General features: G+C 61.1%; 1 protein-coding gene across 2 annotated transcripts in view; it reads left to right on the top strand.

Annotated features, from left to right (window-relative positions):
* Positions 1-17,075, top strand: part of Tom1 (target of myb1 membrane trafficking protein) — a 32,688-nt gene extending 15,613 nt beyond the window's left edge. For both annotated transcript variants that reach the window (XM_026409992.2, XM_026409991.2), the window contains 13 exons: positions 86-164; positions 1,021-1,170; positions 1,466-1,600; positions 1,709-1,855; positions 3,773-3,889; positions 6,369-6,502; positions 7,886-7,919; positions 8,249-8,342; positions 9,359-9,479; positions 13,139-13,214; positions 15,092-15,151; positions 16,231-16,270; positions 16,343-17,075. In XM_026409992.2, coding sequence (XP_026265777.2) covers positions 150-164; positions 1,021-1,170; positions 1,466-1,600; positions 1,709-1,855; positions 3,773-3,889; positions 6,369-6,502; positions 7,886-7,919; positions 8,249-8,342; positions 9,359-9,479; positions 13,139-13,214; positions 15,092-15,151; positions 16,231-16,270; positions 16,343-16,494 — 1,275 coding nt within the window. In that variant the 5' untranslated portion in view covers positions 86-149 and the 3' untranslated portion in view covers positions 16,495-17,075. The remainder of the gene's footprint in view (positions 1-85; positions 165-1,020; positions 1,171-1,465; positions 1,601-1,708; positions 1,856-3,772; positions 3,890-6,368; positions 6,503-7,885; positions 7,920-8,248; positions 8,343-9,358; positions 9,480-13,138; positions 13,215-15,091; positions 15,152-16,230; positions 16,271-16,342) is intronic.
* The last annotated feature ends 303 nt before the right edge of the window (positions 17,076-17,378 follow it).

Below are 17,378 nucleotides of genomic sequence, written 5' to 3'. Positions count from 1 at the left end.
GTCCCAGGGCCCCCTGGATTGAGATGCGCAGCCTCCGTGAGGAAGGGGTCCTCTGCCTGAGTCCTTCTTTCTTCCTTCTGCTCAGCCCCAAAGATGCCTTCCGCGCAGTGAAGAAGAGAATCGTGGGGAACAAGAACTTCCACGAGGTGATGCTGGCTCTCACGGTGAGTGCCCCGTCTGTCTGTCCATCCGTCCTCCCCTCCATCGACTACACGACAGGACCACAGTCTGCTAAAGGCCACTTCCCCTCAGGCCCAGCAGACGGTCCACCCTTGGGCTCCTCTTTGGAGGGCAAAGTGATGGTGATGTGGGAGCAGACAGAGGCCACCTCACCCTCGAGCCACTGGCACCGAGAACCTACAGGCTTAGGAAACCCAGGCCCAGGGAGCGGGTGTGGCAGGAAATTAGGTGTCACCTGGCTCTTTGCCACCCCAAAAAATGAAGCCAGGGCAGTGCCAGGGGCTGAGAACAGGTTTGCCCACCGTCCTGAGCCCGTCCAAGCCCCAGAAGGGGCGGGCACAAGTGGGTGACCTGGCTCCAGGGGGATTAGGCTGAGCGTAGGAAGGAGCACGCTCTGTCCCAGCCTCCCCCCACAGCAGCACTGTCCCCAGGAGGGTCTGGCTGAGCGGACAAGTAAGGGCAACCCCACCGAGGAGGGAGGGAACCCAGCACTGGTCCTCAGGACCAGTGTCCCCAGGTGTGGCAGCTCGGGTTCCGGTTTCCCCTTGGAGAGCCACCTCCCCTCTAGTCAGTTCAGCTGAGGACCAGCATCAGGATCCAGGGGACACTGACCCGCGGAGGAGGGCTGCAGCCAGCACACCAGCCCCTGCACTTCCCCGCCCAGAGCAGACAGCTCGAGTCCTGGCGTGCCCCCCCCCACACACACAATCCCGGGGCGCACCTTAGGAAGTCTCCTCTCTTCTGCCCCACCTCCCACCTGGGACACAGGAGGAGCCTGGAGGGAGGCTGGGCACTTCCCTGCCTCTAACTGGGGCACACCTGGGCACCTCTCGCCCTCAGGTCTTGGAAACCTGTGTGAAGAACTGCGGGCACCGCTTCCACGTGCTGGTGGCCAGCCAGGACTTCGTGGAGAGTGTGCTGGTGAGGACCATCCTGCCCAGGAACAACCCGCCCACCATCGTGCACGACAAGGTGCTGAGCCTCATCCAGGTGAGCCCTGGGGTGGGCCGGGGGCGGGGCCGGAACAGTGGGGGGGGTCCTTCCCGAGTCGCTCGCCCCAGGCTGGGGGTGGGGGCGGTACCAGGCCCTGCTTGCCTTGAGGAGATGGTGTGGAATGTGGGTGTGGCGAGCCTGGTCACTCTGTCCCTCAATGGCTGCAGGTGGTAATGAGAGGACTGGCAAGTCAGGGAAAGGGCCTCTGTTCCCTCCAGGGCGCCAGGGCGGTGGGCTCACAGGGAAGAAGGTGAGCAGTGGTCACTGGCCATGTCCCCTTGTCGCCTCTCAGTCCTGGGCTGACGCGTTCCGCAGCTCCCCGGATTTGACAGGTGTCGTCGCCGTCTATGAGGACCTGCGGAGAAAGGGCCTGGAGTTCCCCATGACCGACCTGGACATGCTGTCACCCATCCACACGCCCCAGAGGGTGAGGAGGATCCCCACTTTGAAATTCTGGGCAGGGCAGGCTCACCCCCAGGTCCTGCTGTGGCCTGGCCTTCCCGGGAGGCCCTGCTCAACTGTCTTTTGCCCCTAGACCGTGTTCAATTCAGAGACATCATCAGGACAGAATTCCCTGGGCTCTGACAGCAGTCAGCGAGGGGACCTGAGCCAGCACAGCACCCCTGTGCCCACCCCAGCCTTACTGCCCAGCGATGCGCCCATCACACCAACCCCGGAGCAGGTAGGCAGACAAGCCCCCGGCAGCCCTCGGGTCCAGGCAGGTGTGGGGGTGGAGCCCCCGTCAGTATCTGTGGTGCTACTGTTCCCGCTTTAGAGCAAGGTTCAGAGAGTGAACTCACTCACCCAGAGGCACACAGCTCATGGGAGGCAGCTCAGGTCTGTCTGAGACCTGACATTTTCCAAACCATTTTGCCTGTCCAGGCAGCACCAGAGAAGTACCTAGCCCCCCAGCCTCGGGCTCCCCTTTTATCTGTGTGGTGCTGTGCTCCGTTAAGGTCTCATCCTGACGGAGGCTGTGACCGAAAGGGCAACACAGAAACTCAACGTGGCCCGTGCGCGGCGGCGCCCTCCTGCTTCCACGAGCCTCCTGCAGAAGCTCTGAGGTGGAGCAGGAGAGTCCAGGGCAGTTTTACCAGGTTCTTGGCCAGCTTTGGGGACCTCTCAGCCATTAGCAGGAGCCCTGCTGGCCGAGGCCAGGGCTGGTGTGAGCTGCTCGTTTCAGGTGGGCTCTGGGTGGCTGGAGCCTGCGCAGGGCTCTTTCCAGAGTAGCTGATGAAACCTGCGCCTTGTTATCTCCTGGCCAGTGTGAAATCCCCCCAGCGTCATAGACACCTCCAGAAAAGTTTTGCCAACTGGACAAAATAATTCAAGGCATATAAAAAATGTAAAACCACCTCTAAACAAAAATCATCCGCCTGGCTATGACCTCGAGCAGCGGGCCTGCAGTCTAGCAGCTCATAGGTCAAGACTGGTGACCTCCAAGTACCAGAGGGTCCTCGCAAAGCAGCGCTGAGAGGTTCTCGGTTAGCTTCACAGTCTGCTTTTGTCCCCTGGAACCTGTGATGGTGTCAGGAGTGTGGTGGGCGACCCCCAGGCTCCTTCGGTCAGGACCCTGTGGTTTGGATGTGTGGCGTTCCCCGCTCTCGCACCACAGCGCTGGTTCCAAGGTTTCAGGTGTGGTGAACAGAGCGGGGGCTCCGACCGTCCCTGGTCTGTGAGAGCTGGGACGTGGGAGGCCATCTACCTGTGGCCAAGGTTAAGCCAGCCACCCGTGTGCTAGCTCCTGTGAAGCAGCCCATGAATGGCGGGCCATCACAGTCGTGAATTTCCCCGGTGGCATTCATATCCTGAAGACAACTGTGACGTGGTCACACTATTCAGAGTCCATCAGCATTTCTCACAGTGTAGTCCTGTGGCTGCCGGAGCCAGGAGCCGATGTGTGAGGAAGGGCTTCTGCAGGCAGGTCTCATGGGGGTGATCAGCGCACAAACCTCTGTGGGCACAGAATGCCCAGGTCCCGCCACGGAAGACACCTCGCTGTGCACCTCAGGCTACTGTCACGCTGTCCCCCAAGCCCAAGCCCTTGGCTCCCTTTGGTCATTGAGACAACTGCTAAAGCTGAGTTTTAAGCTCAAGGTAGTGGCACATAGGACACTAAAGCAGACCAAGGTCAAGAAAGAAATCCCAGTCCCCCAGGAGGGAGTGGGGGACAAAGTCCCCATCCTCCTAGGAGAGAGAGAGACAAAGCCCCAGCTCTCCCTGGAGAGAGAGGGCCTACAGCCTTCCCCTCCCTGAGGAGCCCCCATCCCCAGGGCCTTGTTAGCTCCACCTTGGGCCCAGGAGAGGCTGGCGCACTGCTGCCACACAGCGCCTCTCTCCCTGCAGCCTGCGCCTTTCCGCTTCTGCCTTCCAGACCTGGCTCCTGGGTTTGGAGATGGCAATGGTTGGTAATGCCCCTGTGCGGGGCCCTGGGGCTGGGGGACAAGCCCACCACAGGTCCTGAGGCTGGGCTGTGTCTCGGGAGCCAGGAGCGAGGCTGCCTGGGGAGGGGGCCAGCCAGGCAGGCCGCTCCTCGGTGTCACGCCCGGGCGCCAGGGGCTGCAGACCCTGCTCCCTCACTCCCCGCCATGGGTTTCAGATCGGGAAGCTGCGCAGCGAGCTGGAGATGGTGAGTGGGAACGTGAGGGTGATGTCGGAGATGCTGACGGAGCTGGTGCCCACCCAGGCGGAGCCTGCAGACCTGGAGCTGCTGCAGGTGAGCCAGGGCCCTGCCCAGGTGCCCCTTGCCCCTTTGCCCACCCACATTCCTTCCCAGACCTTCCTAGCTTGCTGGGAACCTCCAGGTCACAGAGGAAATGTGACAGCAGGGGCTCTGGACTGCTTAGATGGGAGCTCAGACCTCAGTTCTGTCCCTTCTGTTGGACCAAAGAACCCCTCTTGTCTCGGTTTCCTCGCTGTCAGGTGCCACAGTAGCCTTTCTGGTACAGGCTGGATGTGAGCCTTAAGTGAGGAATTGCATGGAACCGCCAGCCCCGTGTCCACAGTCAGCCCCCTGGTGGCCCTGGGGTGAGCTGGAAGGTTTCAGCCACTGCTCAGGATGGGCGTCTTAGCGGGGTCATGTGGACTTTGAGATGAGATGGGTCTCGGGGGCCCAGGCGGGTGGGAGCATTGAGGGTCACTGCTGCATGACATGAGCCAGTGTGCCACTGGACAGAGGGCTGGGTCTGGGGAGAGGCCCCCTCCCTGTGGAAGTCAGTTCATAGGAGCACCAAGAAGGCTGGGGACCTCCAAGGCCCAGGAGTCAGCAGAATCTGTGAGGGGACAGAGCGCTCAGTGCTTGTCTGACCTGCGTCACTCTCCTGTCCCTGTGCCTAAGGAGGTGACTTGCCTAGGAGTCCTTCCCTGTGGGAGTGGGAGAGCATTGGAGTTGGCTGGACGCCTGGACTTGAGGGCTGGGTGAGGGGCCTGCATGCAGCTAGCTCATGTGTCCCCAGCCAAGGTAGCTATGAGTGGTCTAGGGGACTTAGGAGGGAGAAGCTGGCCAGGCAGACACAGTAACGGCTCCCACACACACGTTGGGGCCTGGCTCCTGTGTCCCAGGATCTGTGAGGACATTTATTTTTAGTTGTAGATGGGCACAATACCTTTATTTTATTTTATTTTATTTTATTTTATTTTATTTTATTTTATTTTTAGTATGGTGCTGAGGGTAGAACCCAGGGCTCCACTCATGGGAGGCCGGCTCCACCACGGTGCCGCCTCCCAGCCCCTGGGCCTGTGGACAATGACTCGGCTTAATTAGGCCTGCTGTAGGCTACAGGGCCTTCCTGGAAAAGCCCAGAAAAGAATTTTCTAGAATTTTCTAGGCTGTATTAAATAGGTAGCCCTGTGTTCACTCAGAACGTACAATGGAAACCAGGCCACGGAGTGCTTGGTCACGGAGGGAAGAGCAGAGGCCCCGGATGTTGACAGCCACCTTAGATGTCCCTTGCCTGTGCTAGTGCTGAGGAGGAGTCCCTGGAGGCCTGGCTGGGGAGGGTGGGTGTCGGGGTGCACAGGAGCCGAAACCAACACGCAAGCAGCCCTGGTCCTGCTGCCCCAAGAGAAAGTGCGCTTCAGCCACACCCCACGTCTCTCTGCACCCCCCACTTCACGACCGAGGCCCCTGCTCACCTGGCGGCAGGTACCTAGGCAGAGAACAGACAGTCTTGCAAGTCAAACCTACAAAGCTGGGGGCTTTCATTTCTTTATTTTTCCCCAAGTAAGTTTAAACCAGACACTCGAAAGGAAAGTAGTGACGCGCCACCGAGTGCAGTGTGGGCGGGCCCTGGAACACTGGCCCCAGCACTCGGCCGAGTTGGCAGCCCCCACCCAGTGTCACCACCTTGTTCTTACGGGTGTCCAACTGGGTGCTGGGCACAGGAGCTCTCGCGCTCTCTGCAATGCTGGAAATCTGAAATCATCCCAAGTTAAAAAATTAGTGAATGGGGCTGGGGATGTGGCTCAGCGGTAGCGCGCTCGCCTGGCATGCGTGCAGCCCGGGTTCGATCCTCAGCACCACATACAAACGAAGATGTTGTGTCCGCCGAGAACTAAGAAAAAATAAATAAATGTTAATATTCTCTCTCTCTCTCTGTCCCCCTCTCTCTCTCTCACTCTCTCTTTTAAAAAAAAAAAAATTAGTGAAGATAGTGGGGCAAAGATTCATGATCAGCATATGTGGATAATGGCTAGAGTCAAATTGTATTTTTTCTACACCCAAAGAAGTGGTGATTCTGTGTTCAGCCATCACTCTTGTGTCCCCAACAGTCTTGAGTTTTGTTTTAAGCAAAGATGGTGGGAGAAACTTCCTTCTGGACCCTGCACACACCAGGTTAAACCGGCAGCAGTTAGCGTGTTGGGATCGCCTGAGCTTTGAATTTTAAGGTAAAGCCAGGCAAGGTGGCAAGTGCCAATAGTCCCAGCTCCTGGGGAGGCTGAGGCAGAAGGATCACTTGGACCCAGGCGTTCAGGGCAGCCGGGCTAAAATAGCAAGGCCCCATCTCAAGACCAATTAATTTGATTAATTTTGGTATAGAAACCAGGAAGTGAAGTGTGCATTCATGTTTGTAGAACCAAGTGCCATCCCCTGGAAACCACTCCCTCCTGCCAGGCCAGGCCAGGGCTGGTGCGCTGTCCACGAGGGATGGCCCTGCTGGGCCGAGTGACCATGTGTCTCACTTCCGCCCCTGCAGGAGCTTCATCGGACGTGCCGGGCCATGCAGCAGAGGGTCCTGGAGCTCATCCCGCGCATCGCCAACGAGCAGCTGACCGAGGAGCTGCTCATCGTGAACGACAATCTCAACAACGTGTTCCTGCGCCATGAACGGTAGTGCCCCCTCCCCAGGGCCTGAAAGCCGCCCTTCCACACCCTCAGCCCCTTCCTGGAGCGGCCTGCAGCCTGCAAGGATCCACTCCCGGGGCTGGGCAGGCGGGGCAAGAGCATGGGCCCTGCAGCTGTGGTGCTCTGGCCTGTCCCTGCCCGCTGCGCACCTCCAGCCCCTGGGCCCATGGACAATGACTCGGCTTAATTAGGCTGTAGGCTACTCAGGGCCTTCCTGGAGAAGCTCGGAAAAGAATTTTCTAGGCTTTATTAAATAAGTAGTTTTCAGAATCCAAAGAAGAGCAAGACAGTGAAGCTGCCGGTAAACAGGCAGGATAGTCCCTGGGCAGCTCTGGGGTCTGAGGTCAAGGTGGGGACACAGATTCCTGGACCATGTCCCGGGTGCCACCGTCAGTAAATGTGACAGCCCCCAACACTCATCAAGCTTCCGAAGACTGGCTTAGCTTCATTGTCCCACCAGATGGGGAGGGAAAAGCCTCTCAGTGACAGGCCATCAGGATCACATGAGATGGGGAGCACAGCTCTCCAAAAGAGCGTTCAGTTGCTGCTGTGGAAGAGGACAGGGCCGCAGGGCCCGAGAGGTGGTGGCCCTCCACTTGTCACATCTGTGGCAGCTGGTGGTGACTGAGTCCATGGGCCGGTGCCTGGAGACCTCCACACACCTGCGCCTGGTGCCTGATGCTGGCCACCCAGCCTCCTCCGGCCCCATCTAACTTGAAATGGCCCCACGGCCCCACCTGCCCGCCTCTCTGGCTCCAAGGCCCCCGGGAATGCAGGGCCTCTCCCGCATTTCAGGCGGTGGACTGTGCGGTGGCCCCCGACACCAGTCCCCAGGCCTCTCCTGTGCAGTGCTTTCTGTTCTCAGCTGCTTCTAGTCAGTGTCCTCTCCGCACCCCCAACCCTAGACACCAGGCGAGGGGACAGGTGTTCAGAAGTGATGCCACTTCCCGTGTCCCCAAGCCACTCCCCGTGTCCCCAAGCCACTCCCTCCACTCCAGCTCCTCAGCCCCTCGGTGGCTCCATAAGGCAGGCTCAGACTCCGCACCTTTCCCACACCACCGCAGCAAGCCCAGCGCACACAGGCATGTGAGAGGAGGAGACGGTGTCCCAGGGCAGTGCCCCCGTCCCCTCCTCTGTTCTAGCCATGCTTGTTGGCTGCTGGTCGTGACTGAGGTGGCCTTATGGCTGCCATTTAAATTGGGACACTTTAGCAAATGGAGGAGGGGCCCGGCTGACAGCACGCACAGACTGCAGGCGCTCCCTGACGTGGACCCACTGAGTCGATTCTGAGACCCACGGTTTGCAGAGCTCCTCTGGAGCTGTGTCTGTCTGTCCGTCCCCTTGACTGGGGTCTTCTGTGTCTTGTAGGTTTGAACGGTTCCGAACAGGACAAAATGCCAAGGTAAAAGTCGTGTTTGCTGCGACTTGAGTGAGCGAGCGAGCGAGCGAGCGCGTTCATGGGAGGAGGAGGCCTCCCCCAGCACCCCAGGCAGGATGGAGCTGCCTCCGGGCTCCCAGGGAGGTCTCCTAACTTACGGCCCTGCCCCTTCATGGCAAATGGAGCTCTGCTACCAGCTGGTGCCCAGGGCCTTCCCTGAGCAGGGGCCCGAGTGGAGGGGAGAAGCCCCCTGACTCCCAGTCAGAGCCTGGGGGCCGAGAGTGCGGGCCAGCGCTTCAGGAGAAGGGAGCGGGGCTGCAGGCCGCGAGGACACTGGGCCTCTCCTCCCCCAGGCCCCAAGTGAGGCTGAGCCGGCCGCTGACCTGATCGACATGGGCCCTGACCCTGTGGCCACCGGCAACCTCTCATCCCAGCTGGCAGGAATGAGTAAGTACCGCGGGGGGCTCAGCGAGGGCACCTCACGGTGCCATAGCAGCCTGGTTGTCCTGGGCACTTCCGTTGTCACCAGCATCAGACGGTGTCCCTCCAAACCAGGTCCCAAGCCAGCTCTTATGGCAAGGCTGGCACTCAGGAAAAAACACTGAGGCTGCCCCAGGGGTCCCCCAGGCCCTGGGCCCTGCTTGTCAGAGACCCCACTGCTGCGTGAGTGTCCCTCTGCACTGATGCCCCCCCAGGGCCTAAGTCATCTGGGTGCGTTTAGGCGAATGACTTGGACTCGCTGTGCCTCGCCTTGCTTCTTGGTGACGAGTAGGAGGGAGCTGGGCCCTCCTCCTGGGTCAGGAGGATGGGACAAGCTCACAGCTGACACAGGCTCAGGCCAGTGCCAGTCCTGGAGGGCACTCTGGGTTTGTGTGTGGAACTGCAGATGGAACCCAGGACTGTCACGTGCTAGGCACTTGCTCTGCCGCTGAGCTATACCCCAGCCCCACCACTCTTGGTAAATGGTGGCATCGTCATCACTGTCACAGGGATTGTTTGTTTAATTTTATTCATTTACTTATATGCGATACTGAGAATCAAACCCAGTGCCTCACACATGCTAGGCAAGCGCTCTGCCACTGAGCCCAGCCATGGGGTTGGTTTGAATGCTCTTGACTGTCTGCTTCATGCCAAGTCCAGGAAGTCATTCAGACCCCACCCGAAGCACCCAGAAACACTTGTTGGAAAAGCCAGTCTGCCCTGCCCCCACCTCCTCAGCAGATGTAGGGGGCGGCCCCTCCCCTGTTTCCTGACCCTCACTGCAGCTCCCAGGGAGTGCTGCACCTGCTGCACCTCGGAAAGGAGCAGACAGCGGCCGGCCGTGGCCTGCTCCCGCCCCACCCGCCCCTCCACCTGCCGCCCACACCCCTGCCCTGCCGCTCCCCCAGCACCACACCCCGGGCCTGGCAGGGAAGCACAGGGGTAACAGGTGGATGCCTCCTGTGGCCTTTCTGTCCCTGTAGACCTGGGCACCAGCAGCGTGAGGACTGGCCTGCAGTCTCTGGATGCCCCGGGCCGCCTGGAGGACGAGTTTGACATGTTTGCACTGACTCGGGGCAGCTCGCTGGCTGACCAACGGAAAGAGTGAGTGGCCCGGCCCTGCCCTGGTCCCCTGCAGGCAGGGCCTCTGTCAGGAGAGGGACTTTCAGGACCCCTGAACCTGGCGCGGTGGTGGGCACACGGGGAGGAGAGGCATGCGTCCATCAGTCAGGCATGGCCTCAGAGCCCTGTGGTCAAGGGACAGACGGCAGGCAGAGCTGGCCCAGAAGGGAAGCTTACAGACAGGGACCGCCTCTGCCTCAGTCTGACGTAATCTGGTCAGAGGGCAACCGAGGCACCGAGAGACTGGGTCAGGCAGGCAACTGATGTCTGGTGTCACTCGGTTGGGAGCCCAGGGCTGTCTGGTTCCAAAACTGTCCCCAGGCCCCGTCCCCCAGAGGCCAAGGAAGTTCCCTAACGAATCCTCGGGGCTCTCAAGCCCAGCCACCTGCTCTCAGGGCAGTCCTGTGGCCCACTCAGGCCGGCCTGCCTTGGGACAGAGGTGGGCTGCCCTTCCTGCACGCTGTCCATTTTGGGGACCTGCTTTCAGCAGCTGAGGCAGGTGTGTCTGAGGGCCCACCCCTGGCCTTGACTTCTCCCAAACTGGCTCCCCACGTGCTTCCCACATGGCCTCTTCATCCCTTTGCTTATGACCACCCGGATTGAGCTGTGGGCAGCCAGGTTCCTACAGCCAAGGAAAGTTCTAGATGAAGATCCTCTGAGCTGCTGCCACTTGGCTTTGGGTACTCTGTGTTGATCCCCTGCCCACAGCAGCAAATCCAGGTCCAGTCTGATGGCCACGGCCAGCAGGAGGGGCCCTTCCTCCCAGTTAGGATTCCACAACCTGGATCCAGGGTGTTCTGCCCTGCCCCCAACCAGAGCCAGCCCTGGGCCACCAGCAGCTACGTCTTTTGTGTTGTTTTGTTTTTGGTACTGGGTGAACCCAGGCCTCGCACATGCAAGGCGAGCTCTCTATCATTGAGCTATAGAGTAATATCCCTGGACCCTTTTTAAGAAAATTTTTGAGACATCTTGCTAAGTTGTCAAGGCTGGCCTTGAACTTTCAATCCTCTTGCCTCAGCCTCCGAGTAGCTGTAGCTGTCACCGGAGGTGCTCGTCGTCACCATGCCCCGCAGGCTGGCTTCACTTTGGTAGAGTGCACACTCAAGCCCAGGTGCCCCAGGCCTACAGCTCGCGGTTGCCATGGAGCTAGGGATGCTACTGAGGCTCCTGTGCAGATGGAAGCTAATGGGTCATGGGGGACTTGCCACTGTGGGGTGGCGCGTGCACACAGGCCCCAGGGACAGCCGCCCTGGCACACTGGAGAGTGTGTCTGAGTGTTCCGGTGCCAGCCTTTCTGGAGGGTGCTCTCACTGGGCTGTTCCTCCAGGGCACAGGCCCTGGGGACAGGGAAGATGGCACCTGGAGCTTGCTCTGCAGGGTGCAGTCTCCCCGGGAGAGTGGCCTGTGTGCGGCTGCTGCTTGTGCTGTGGGAGCACTTGCAGGAGGGGCGGCGTTATGGGCACAGAGCAGGGCAGGCAGCTCTGCAGAGGGCACCCAAGGACAGACAAGGCGAGGGGCTCAGGCATGGGGAGGAAGAACCCAGGCCTGGAGCTCTTAGATGAGTGTATTTCCAAGTGGCCCCGTCTGTCCCCTGCCCAGCAGCCTCACTGGAACCATCTGAAGAGAGGCCCTCCTCCCTCCTGCGCTGGCCTGGGGCAGCCAGCCTCTGGCCAGGAGGTCGAGGGCCGCTCCACAGGCTGTGCTGCCCTTTGCTGCTGCAGGGCCATCCCTGGCCCAGCCGAGCCTCGGGCTTCAGGCTACTCCTTGTGGGGGAGAGAGGGGCAGGGCGAGAAGGAATCAGGAGAGAACATGCAGTTCTTTGGAGTGAAGGGAAGCAGGGTTCTCTAAGTCTCCCAGGCCAGCGAGCCTCACCCAGCCCTTCCCACATGCACCTGGCATATCTTAGAGGCGGCATCGGGCTGCTGCCCGCCCCCCACTAGCAGCCGCCTCTGGGTCAGGGTGTGTGATCCTTGGCATTGTGTTCCCGACAGCTCTTGCCAGATTTAGCCAAGGATGCTAAGGGAATGAGCACACCCCTAGGCCACGCTGGCCTCAAGGTTGGCTCTGGACGGCCCTGCAAATCGTCACTTACCAGGGACAGGATGAGCCAGCCCACAGTTGCACTCCACCAGCCGCTGCGCCTTCTGGGGGAGGGTGTGTAGCAGTGCTTCTGGGACGTGGGGGTCTCCCCAAGAAGCCCCCTTCAGCCAGGTGCAGGGGCACACACCTGGACTCCTAGCAACTCAGGAGGCTGAAGCAAGAGGATCATAAGTTCAAAGCCAGCCTCAGCAACTTAGCAAGACCCTGTCTCTAAATTGAATATTTTAAAAAACTGCCTGGGGATGTGGCTCAGTGGTTAAGCGCCCCTGAGCTCAATCCCCAGTTCCAAAAATAAAAAATAAAAATGGTTTTAATTTTTTAAAAAAATAAGCCTCTTTCAAGCCACATCTATAATCCCAGTGACTTGGGAATCTGAGGCAGGAAAATCACAGGTTTGAGGCCAGCCTGGACATTTTAGCCAGACCCTTCTCAAATTTTTTTAAAAATTTAAAGAAAAGAGCTGAGGATGCAGCTGTGTGATAGAGCACCCCCAGGTTCCATCCCCAGCACCAAAAACAAAAAGGAAGCAGCAGCCCCTTTCAGTGAGACCTACCGCACTCCTAGGAAGGCGCGTTGGCACTGCAGCCGTTCCACGTGTTGGGGCTCCAGCTCCCGAGGCCCCACCTCAGCAGAGCAGCAGTGCCCCTCACCGGGGCAGCCTGCGCCCTAACTGCGCCAGGCTTTCTCCTGGGCTGGGCCCGTGGCTCGCTGCCTCACCGCTGTCCAGAGTGGGAACAGCCACCCTCTCCACACCAGGGCAGGTCCCAGTGCCTGCCCTGGACGGCCCCGCCATAGCAGGGAGGGACGCCTGGCCGCCCTGTTGGCCCAGCTCCCCTGCCACTCTGGGTGATGCCCTTGGTCCCTCTGGGGCTGCTCCTCCGTCACAGCACACACCTCCCGCCCTCTCCTCACCGGCCAGCAGCCGAGCGGCAGCCCTGTCCCTCCCAGCCCTGCCCCTTCCACCCTGCCTGGCAGGTTGGCCTCCCCCGACATGTGGCAGGGCCCTGGCGGGTCATCAGGGAGGGTCCCAGCGCTGGTGAGCCAGGCAGGGCGCAGCTCCCCCGGCAGCCCGCACCCCAGTTTTCAGCAGCAGACCCGCGGGTGCCCTTCAGGTGCCACCTTTCAGAACCAATTGATGAAATTATGAGACAGGAAGTGCTCCAAAGAGGCCCCCAGACCGTTCTCCGTGAGCGTGGATCCTGGAGCGTTTCTCAGCTTGGCCAAACCTGGCTGTAGCCACTGGGGATCTTGTTCTGGGTCTTTAGCCAAAGACCCCCCTACATTCTCCAGCTTTGCTGGCGCCTGTCACACAGCTCAAGTGCCCAAGCCGGTCCCCAGAGGCAGAAAATGGGGTCTTTTCTTCCATCCCCAGGCAGGCCTGGGAGGAGGAGCCCTCAGCCCACACCTGCCCTGTGGTCTGAGCTGCCCCTGCCCGGGCCCCACCCAAGTCCACACAGGGACTCCAAGTCCAGCTCATCTCCTGCCCAGGCCTGGTGTGGCCGGGGCAGCACCTGATGGCCACAAATGCCTCTGTGTTTCAGGGTCAAGTATGAAGCCCCACAAGCAACAGATGGCCTGGCTGGAGCCCTGGACGCCCGGCAGCAGAGCACTGGAGGGGTAAGCAGAGGGCCAGTCCCACCGGGTACCTTCCCAAAGGCGGGCCTGCTATTTGCTGGGCTCTGGGCCCAGAGTCCACAGCCTTTCCCCCTCTGGCTCTCCAGTGGTCCTATGTGGCTAACGCAGTTATTCCCAGTGGACAGTTGAGGACACAGCTCCAGGCACAACCCTTGTACCTCTGCCTGTGCGTCCGGCAGTGTGAGCCCCTTCCAGTTGGCCAGGGCGGGGCTCCCGGGAGCTGCTGGGAACAGCAGGAAGCTGGAGAAGCCAGGGCCAGGGGCGACACGGGGTCATGACCGCTTCCAAGGCCAGGTGGGGCCGAGCGGTGGGAGAGGAAATGTGAGGTGGCAGGGCCCGGGGTGGCTGGGAGGACTGCTCTGTGCCTAGGTGAGGTAGAAGTCACTGGAAGGTGCTGAGATCAGGAGGGACATTTATCTGACTTTGATTTTAAAAGGATTAAGAAGGGAACGGGGACACCTGTTAGGCTGTGGAAGTCATCCAGCCTGTCCCCAGGCCAGCAGGAAAGGCAGGAGCCCAGCGACTTCTGGGGACTGGGCCCTCCCTCCTGTGTCTCAGCTTCTGAGCCATTCGCAAGTCACCCAGAGCCATGCAGAGAGCATGGCGGGACCCAGCAGGGACTCCAGGGCCTCCGGTCTGTGCGGTGGCATCTGCCACCCCTCAGCACTTTTACACACCAAGGGGCCATGGCTTAGGCCACTCCTGGCTGGGCTGGCCGCCACTCAGCACCGTCCTGCTCCCTCCACTCTGGCTGTCGGGGTTCCCCAGGCAGAGAGGGGCAGTGCGGGGCAGCTCGGGCAGTGCGGGGCAGCTCGGGCAGTGGAGCCCCTACTGCTGCTGGCAGCCGGTCCTGCCTTCTCTCTGGGCTCTGCTCCTCCCAGTGGGCTCTTGGGCTGGGGGACAGGGCTGGAGACTACGCTGGCTTGGTTGGAGAGACGCACTCTCCCTCTCTCTGAAAGCGGTCAAGCAGCAACTCACGGCCCCTGAACCCCCACTCCGCACAGGCGCCATGTGAGCGCTCCGTGGGCCTCACCCCCACCCCCGCTTCCCCCACCCCCATCACAGCCCCAGGGCGGTGCTCCTGCAGGTGAGGGCACCCGAGCGCAAGGGTGCTCCGCAGGCCACCAGGAGTCACGCTGCTCTGAGGACCAGCCAGCCTCCAAGTCTGTGCCCGGGACCCGCAGCTGCAGAATGGGTGGAGAGGAGACCACTGCCCTTGTGGCAGAGAGCATATCCTTGAGGTCCAAACTGAAATGTCCCCGTCTAATTCTAATGCCACCCTCCGAGGCCACTGCTTGGTCCACCCAGCATCTCACTTCTCTTGGGCCCTTCTGCTCCCCTCTGTCATCTGCTGAGTCTGTGCAGGTGCCAGGGGACAGGACCTGGTGGTGCCTAGCCACCGACCCTGTCCCTGCCCCCACCTTGATGGCTAGAGTGAGACCTCTGGTCCCTCCCTGGGCCTCGCTTCTGAGAATCTGTGGGCAGGGTAGTCCCCGTCCTGGGCCTTTGCAGGGTGCTCCCCCAACCTGGAGCCCCACTGTGCCCTTGGCGTGTCAGAACTCAGGGGAGCGGCTCCCCCTGACCTGGCCTAATCCAGCTTCCAGTACCCCGTCCCCATCCCTTGCTTGGTCTCCTGGTCGGGCACCCCTCCCCAGCCGGGCACAGGGCAGGTGGTGGGTCCTGCACTCTCAAAGGAGGGAATCCCAGGGTCTGCCTCAGCAGGAAGTGCCCGTCTAAGGAAGCAGCAGCTCAGGCAGGCATGGGGACGGCCACTGCCACCCAGCTGGTGGACCCTGGGGCTTCTGCCTGGTCACCCAGAGCACTGCCCCTCCCAGCCTCACCCCCGCCTTTCCTTCCAGATCCCTGTCACCCAGGCCTGCCTCATGGAGGACATAGAGCAGTGGCTGTCTGCCGACGTGGTAAGTCCTGGCAGGGAATCCCATTTTTTCTCCTGAAGACTGAGCGGCCCCAAACGAATGTGCAACAACAGACCCCCATTAAGTACGCCCAGTGCGGCACTAAAAAGGAAAGAAGGAGCGGCCGCCAGACGGTAGAGGGCTGGGGACACAGCTCAGCTAATAGAGCGCTTGCCTCACATGCACAAGGCCCTGGGTTCAGTCCCAGCACCACACACAAAAAAGATGAGGGTAGAGTTGTCCCCCAGAGGGACCAGGGTGAAAATCTGGTCCCCGTTCCTGGCCACCATCTGCCTCCCCCTGGCACGGCACCCTTCCAGGTTCTTGATCCTGGTGTGAGGCCCCAGGGGGTATCAGCCCCCCTAGGGGAGACACGATCAGCGGTGCCGGCCACCGTCCCTGCAGCACCCATGGAGACTTCAGCCACTGTCAGGGAGACCAGCTTGCCCCCTGGCATAGACAGAAGACTGCCAGGCTCAGGGGCCCAGCCAGGGCAATTCGCCACTCGTCTCTAATGGAGGCACCGGGGCAAGCGTCCAGGGCTTCTACCCCAGTATCCATCACCCACCTCTCTGAGCACCAAGGACCAGACAAGAATCTGGAACTTGGGGCCAGAGGCTGCTTCTGCCAGCGGAGAGACCAGGCCCGTGCCCAAATCAGCCAGGGACGAGGACTCGGGGCCTCCTGTCTGGGGGCAGATGCCCCAGCCCCTCCCCAGCCCTCACCTCCAGCACAGTGGCCCCACATCTGGGTGTCAGCCTTCCCTCCATGGGGCCAGATTATCCACCCAGCTGGGCCCTAGGAGGGAAGGAACTAGCCCCACGGGGGATCCCTGGGCAGCACACCAGGGCCGGACAGTCTGTGTAGCTCGCCAAGTGAGTCCCAGCCTCCCTGCTTGAAGGAAGGAGAAACCAAAGCTCAAGGAAGTCGGGGACACCCAAGACCTGCAGCTCAGTGGGGTGGGGACCCGGGCCTGGGCTGGCCAGGGTCAGAGCCGGGTGTGTCACCCAGTCCAGTTCCACAGGGCCATGCTGGGTGGATGAGCCCGGTGGCCCTCTGACCTCTGTCTCCTCCTCCTTCAGGGCAGTAACGCCGAGGAGCACACGGGCGTCACCAGTGAAGGTAGTCCACCTCCCGCCCACCCCTGTCCCCAGGGACCTGCCTCCCAGCCCACCCCTCTCTCTCTCCCACTAGAGTTTGACAAGTTCCTGGAAGAACGGGCCAAAGCTGCCGAGCGGCTGCCCAATCTCAGCCCCTCAGCCGAGGGCCCACCAGGACCCCCTCCTGGCACAGCCCCTCGGAAGAAGACCCAGGAGAAGGACGAGGACATGCTGTTTGCCTTATGAGCCAGGGCCTGCTGCTCCCCGCCCTGGGCTCTCCCTCCCCCGTCAGTGCTGTGGCTGGGTACCCCTCTTTCCGTGAGGATGGAGCTAGGCCGTGCTGCTCCGGGGAGGGGGACGGCGGGATGCACTGGGGACGGGGTTGGCTCTCCACTGGACCCCGGCTGCTCGGCCCCTTCCCCACACCAGCCACCACAGCTGCTGGGAACTGGGGGGCTCCAGGCAGCTGCCTGGTTGCTTGGTGCCCCGGTGTGGCCCTCCTTTCCTGTCCCCAGAGGAGCTTCAGGGCCCACACTGCCCGCTGAGGCCTTACCCATTCCTGGTGCCTCAGGGGGCTCGGTGGCCTTGGCTTGCTGTGCAGGGCGAGGGCGGAGGCTGTACTGAGCTGCTGTCTGGGTAGGTCACCCACCCTAGGGGCAAGGCCTCGCCAGCCCACAGCTGCAAGATGAGGCCTTGGGGCCTAGGACCCCACTCCCTCACTGCCTTCCCCTCCTCTCCGTCTCCCGGCAGCCCCATGCCCTGTTGGAAGATCCCTCGTACAGGGCGAGGTGCCTTTTGTACCCTCCAATAAAGAGAAAACCACCCTGCTGGCTGCGTCACTCTGAGCAGCAGAGCGCCTGGGTCTTGGGGCACCACCTTTTGGGGTCTGGACTCCACACCAGGCCCCCAGGAGGGCCTGCTGTGGGCTCTAGGCACCCTCTGGTCTAGCCCTGTTGGTGGTGGTCAGAAGAGCTGGCACCAGAACCCCAGAGATTGACCTGCCTGAGGAGAGCAGCAGGGTCGGCCCACCTAGGTCTGCGGGGCGGGGCTCCCAAGTGTGGCCAGGCTGCGGGCAGCTCCTGCTCCAGTGCTCTCTGTCTGGGTGGCACCTGTGCTCTGAGGCGTGGCCT

Source organism: Urocitellus parryii, chromosome 5 (genome assembly GCF_045843805.1).
Source record: "Urocitellus parryii isolate mUroPar1 chromosome 5, mUroPar1.hap1, whole genome shotgun sequence".
NCBI classification, from domain to species: Eukaryota; Metazoa; Chordata; class Mammalia; order Rodentia; family Sciuridae; genus Urocitellus; species Urocitellus parryii.
Note: the sequence above shows the minus strand (reverse complement) of the source record. Positions and strands in the feature narration are given on the sequence as shown.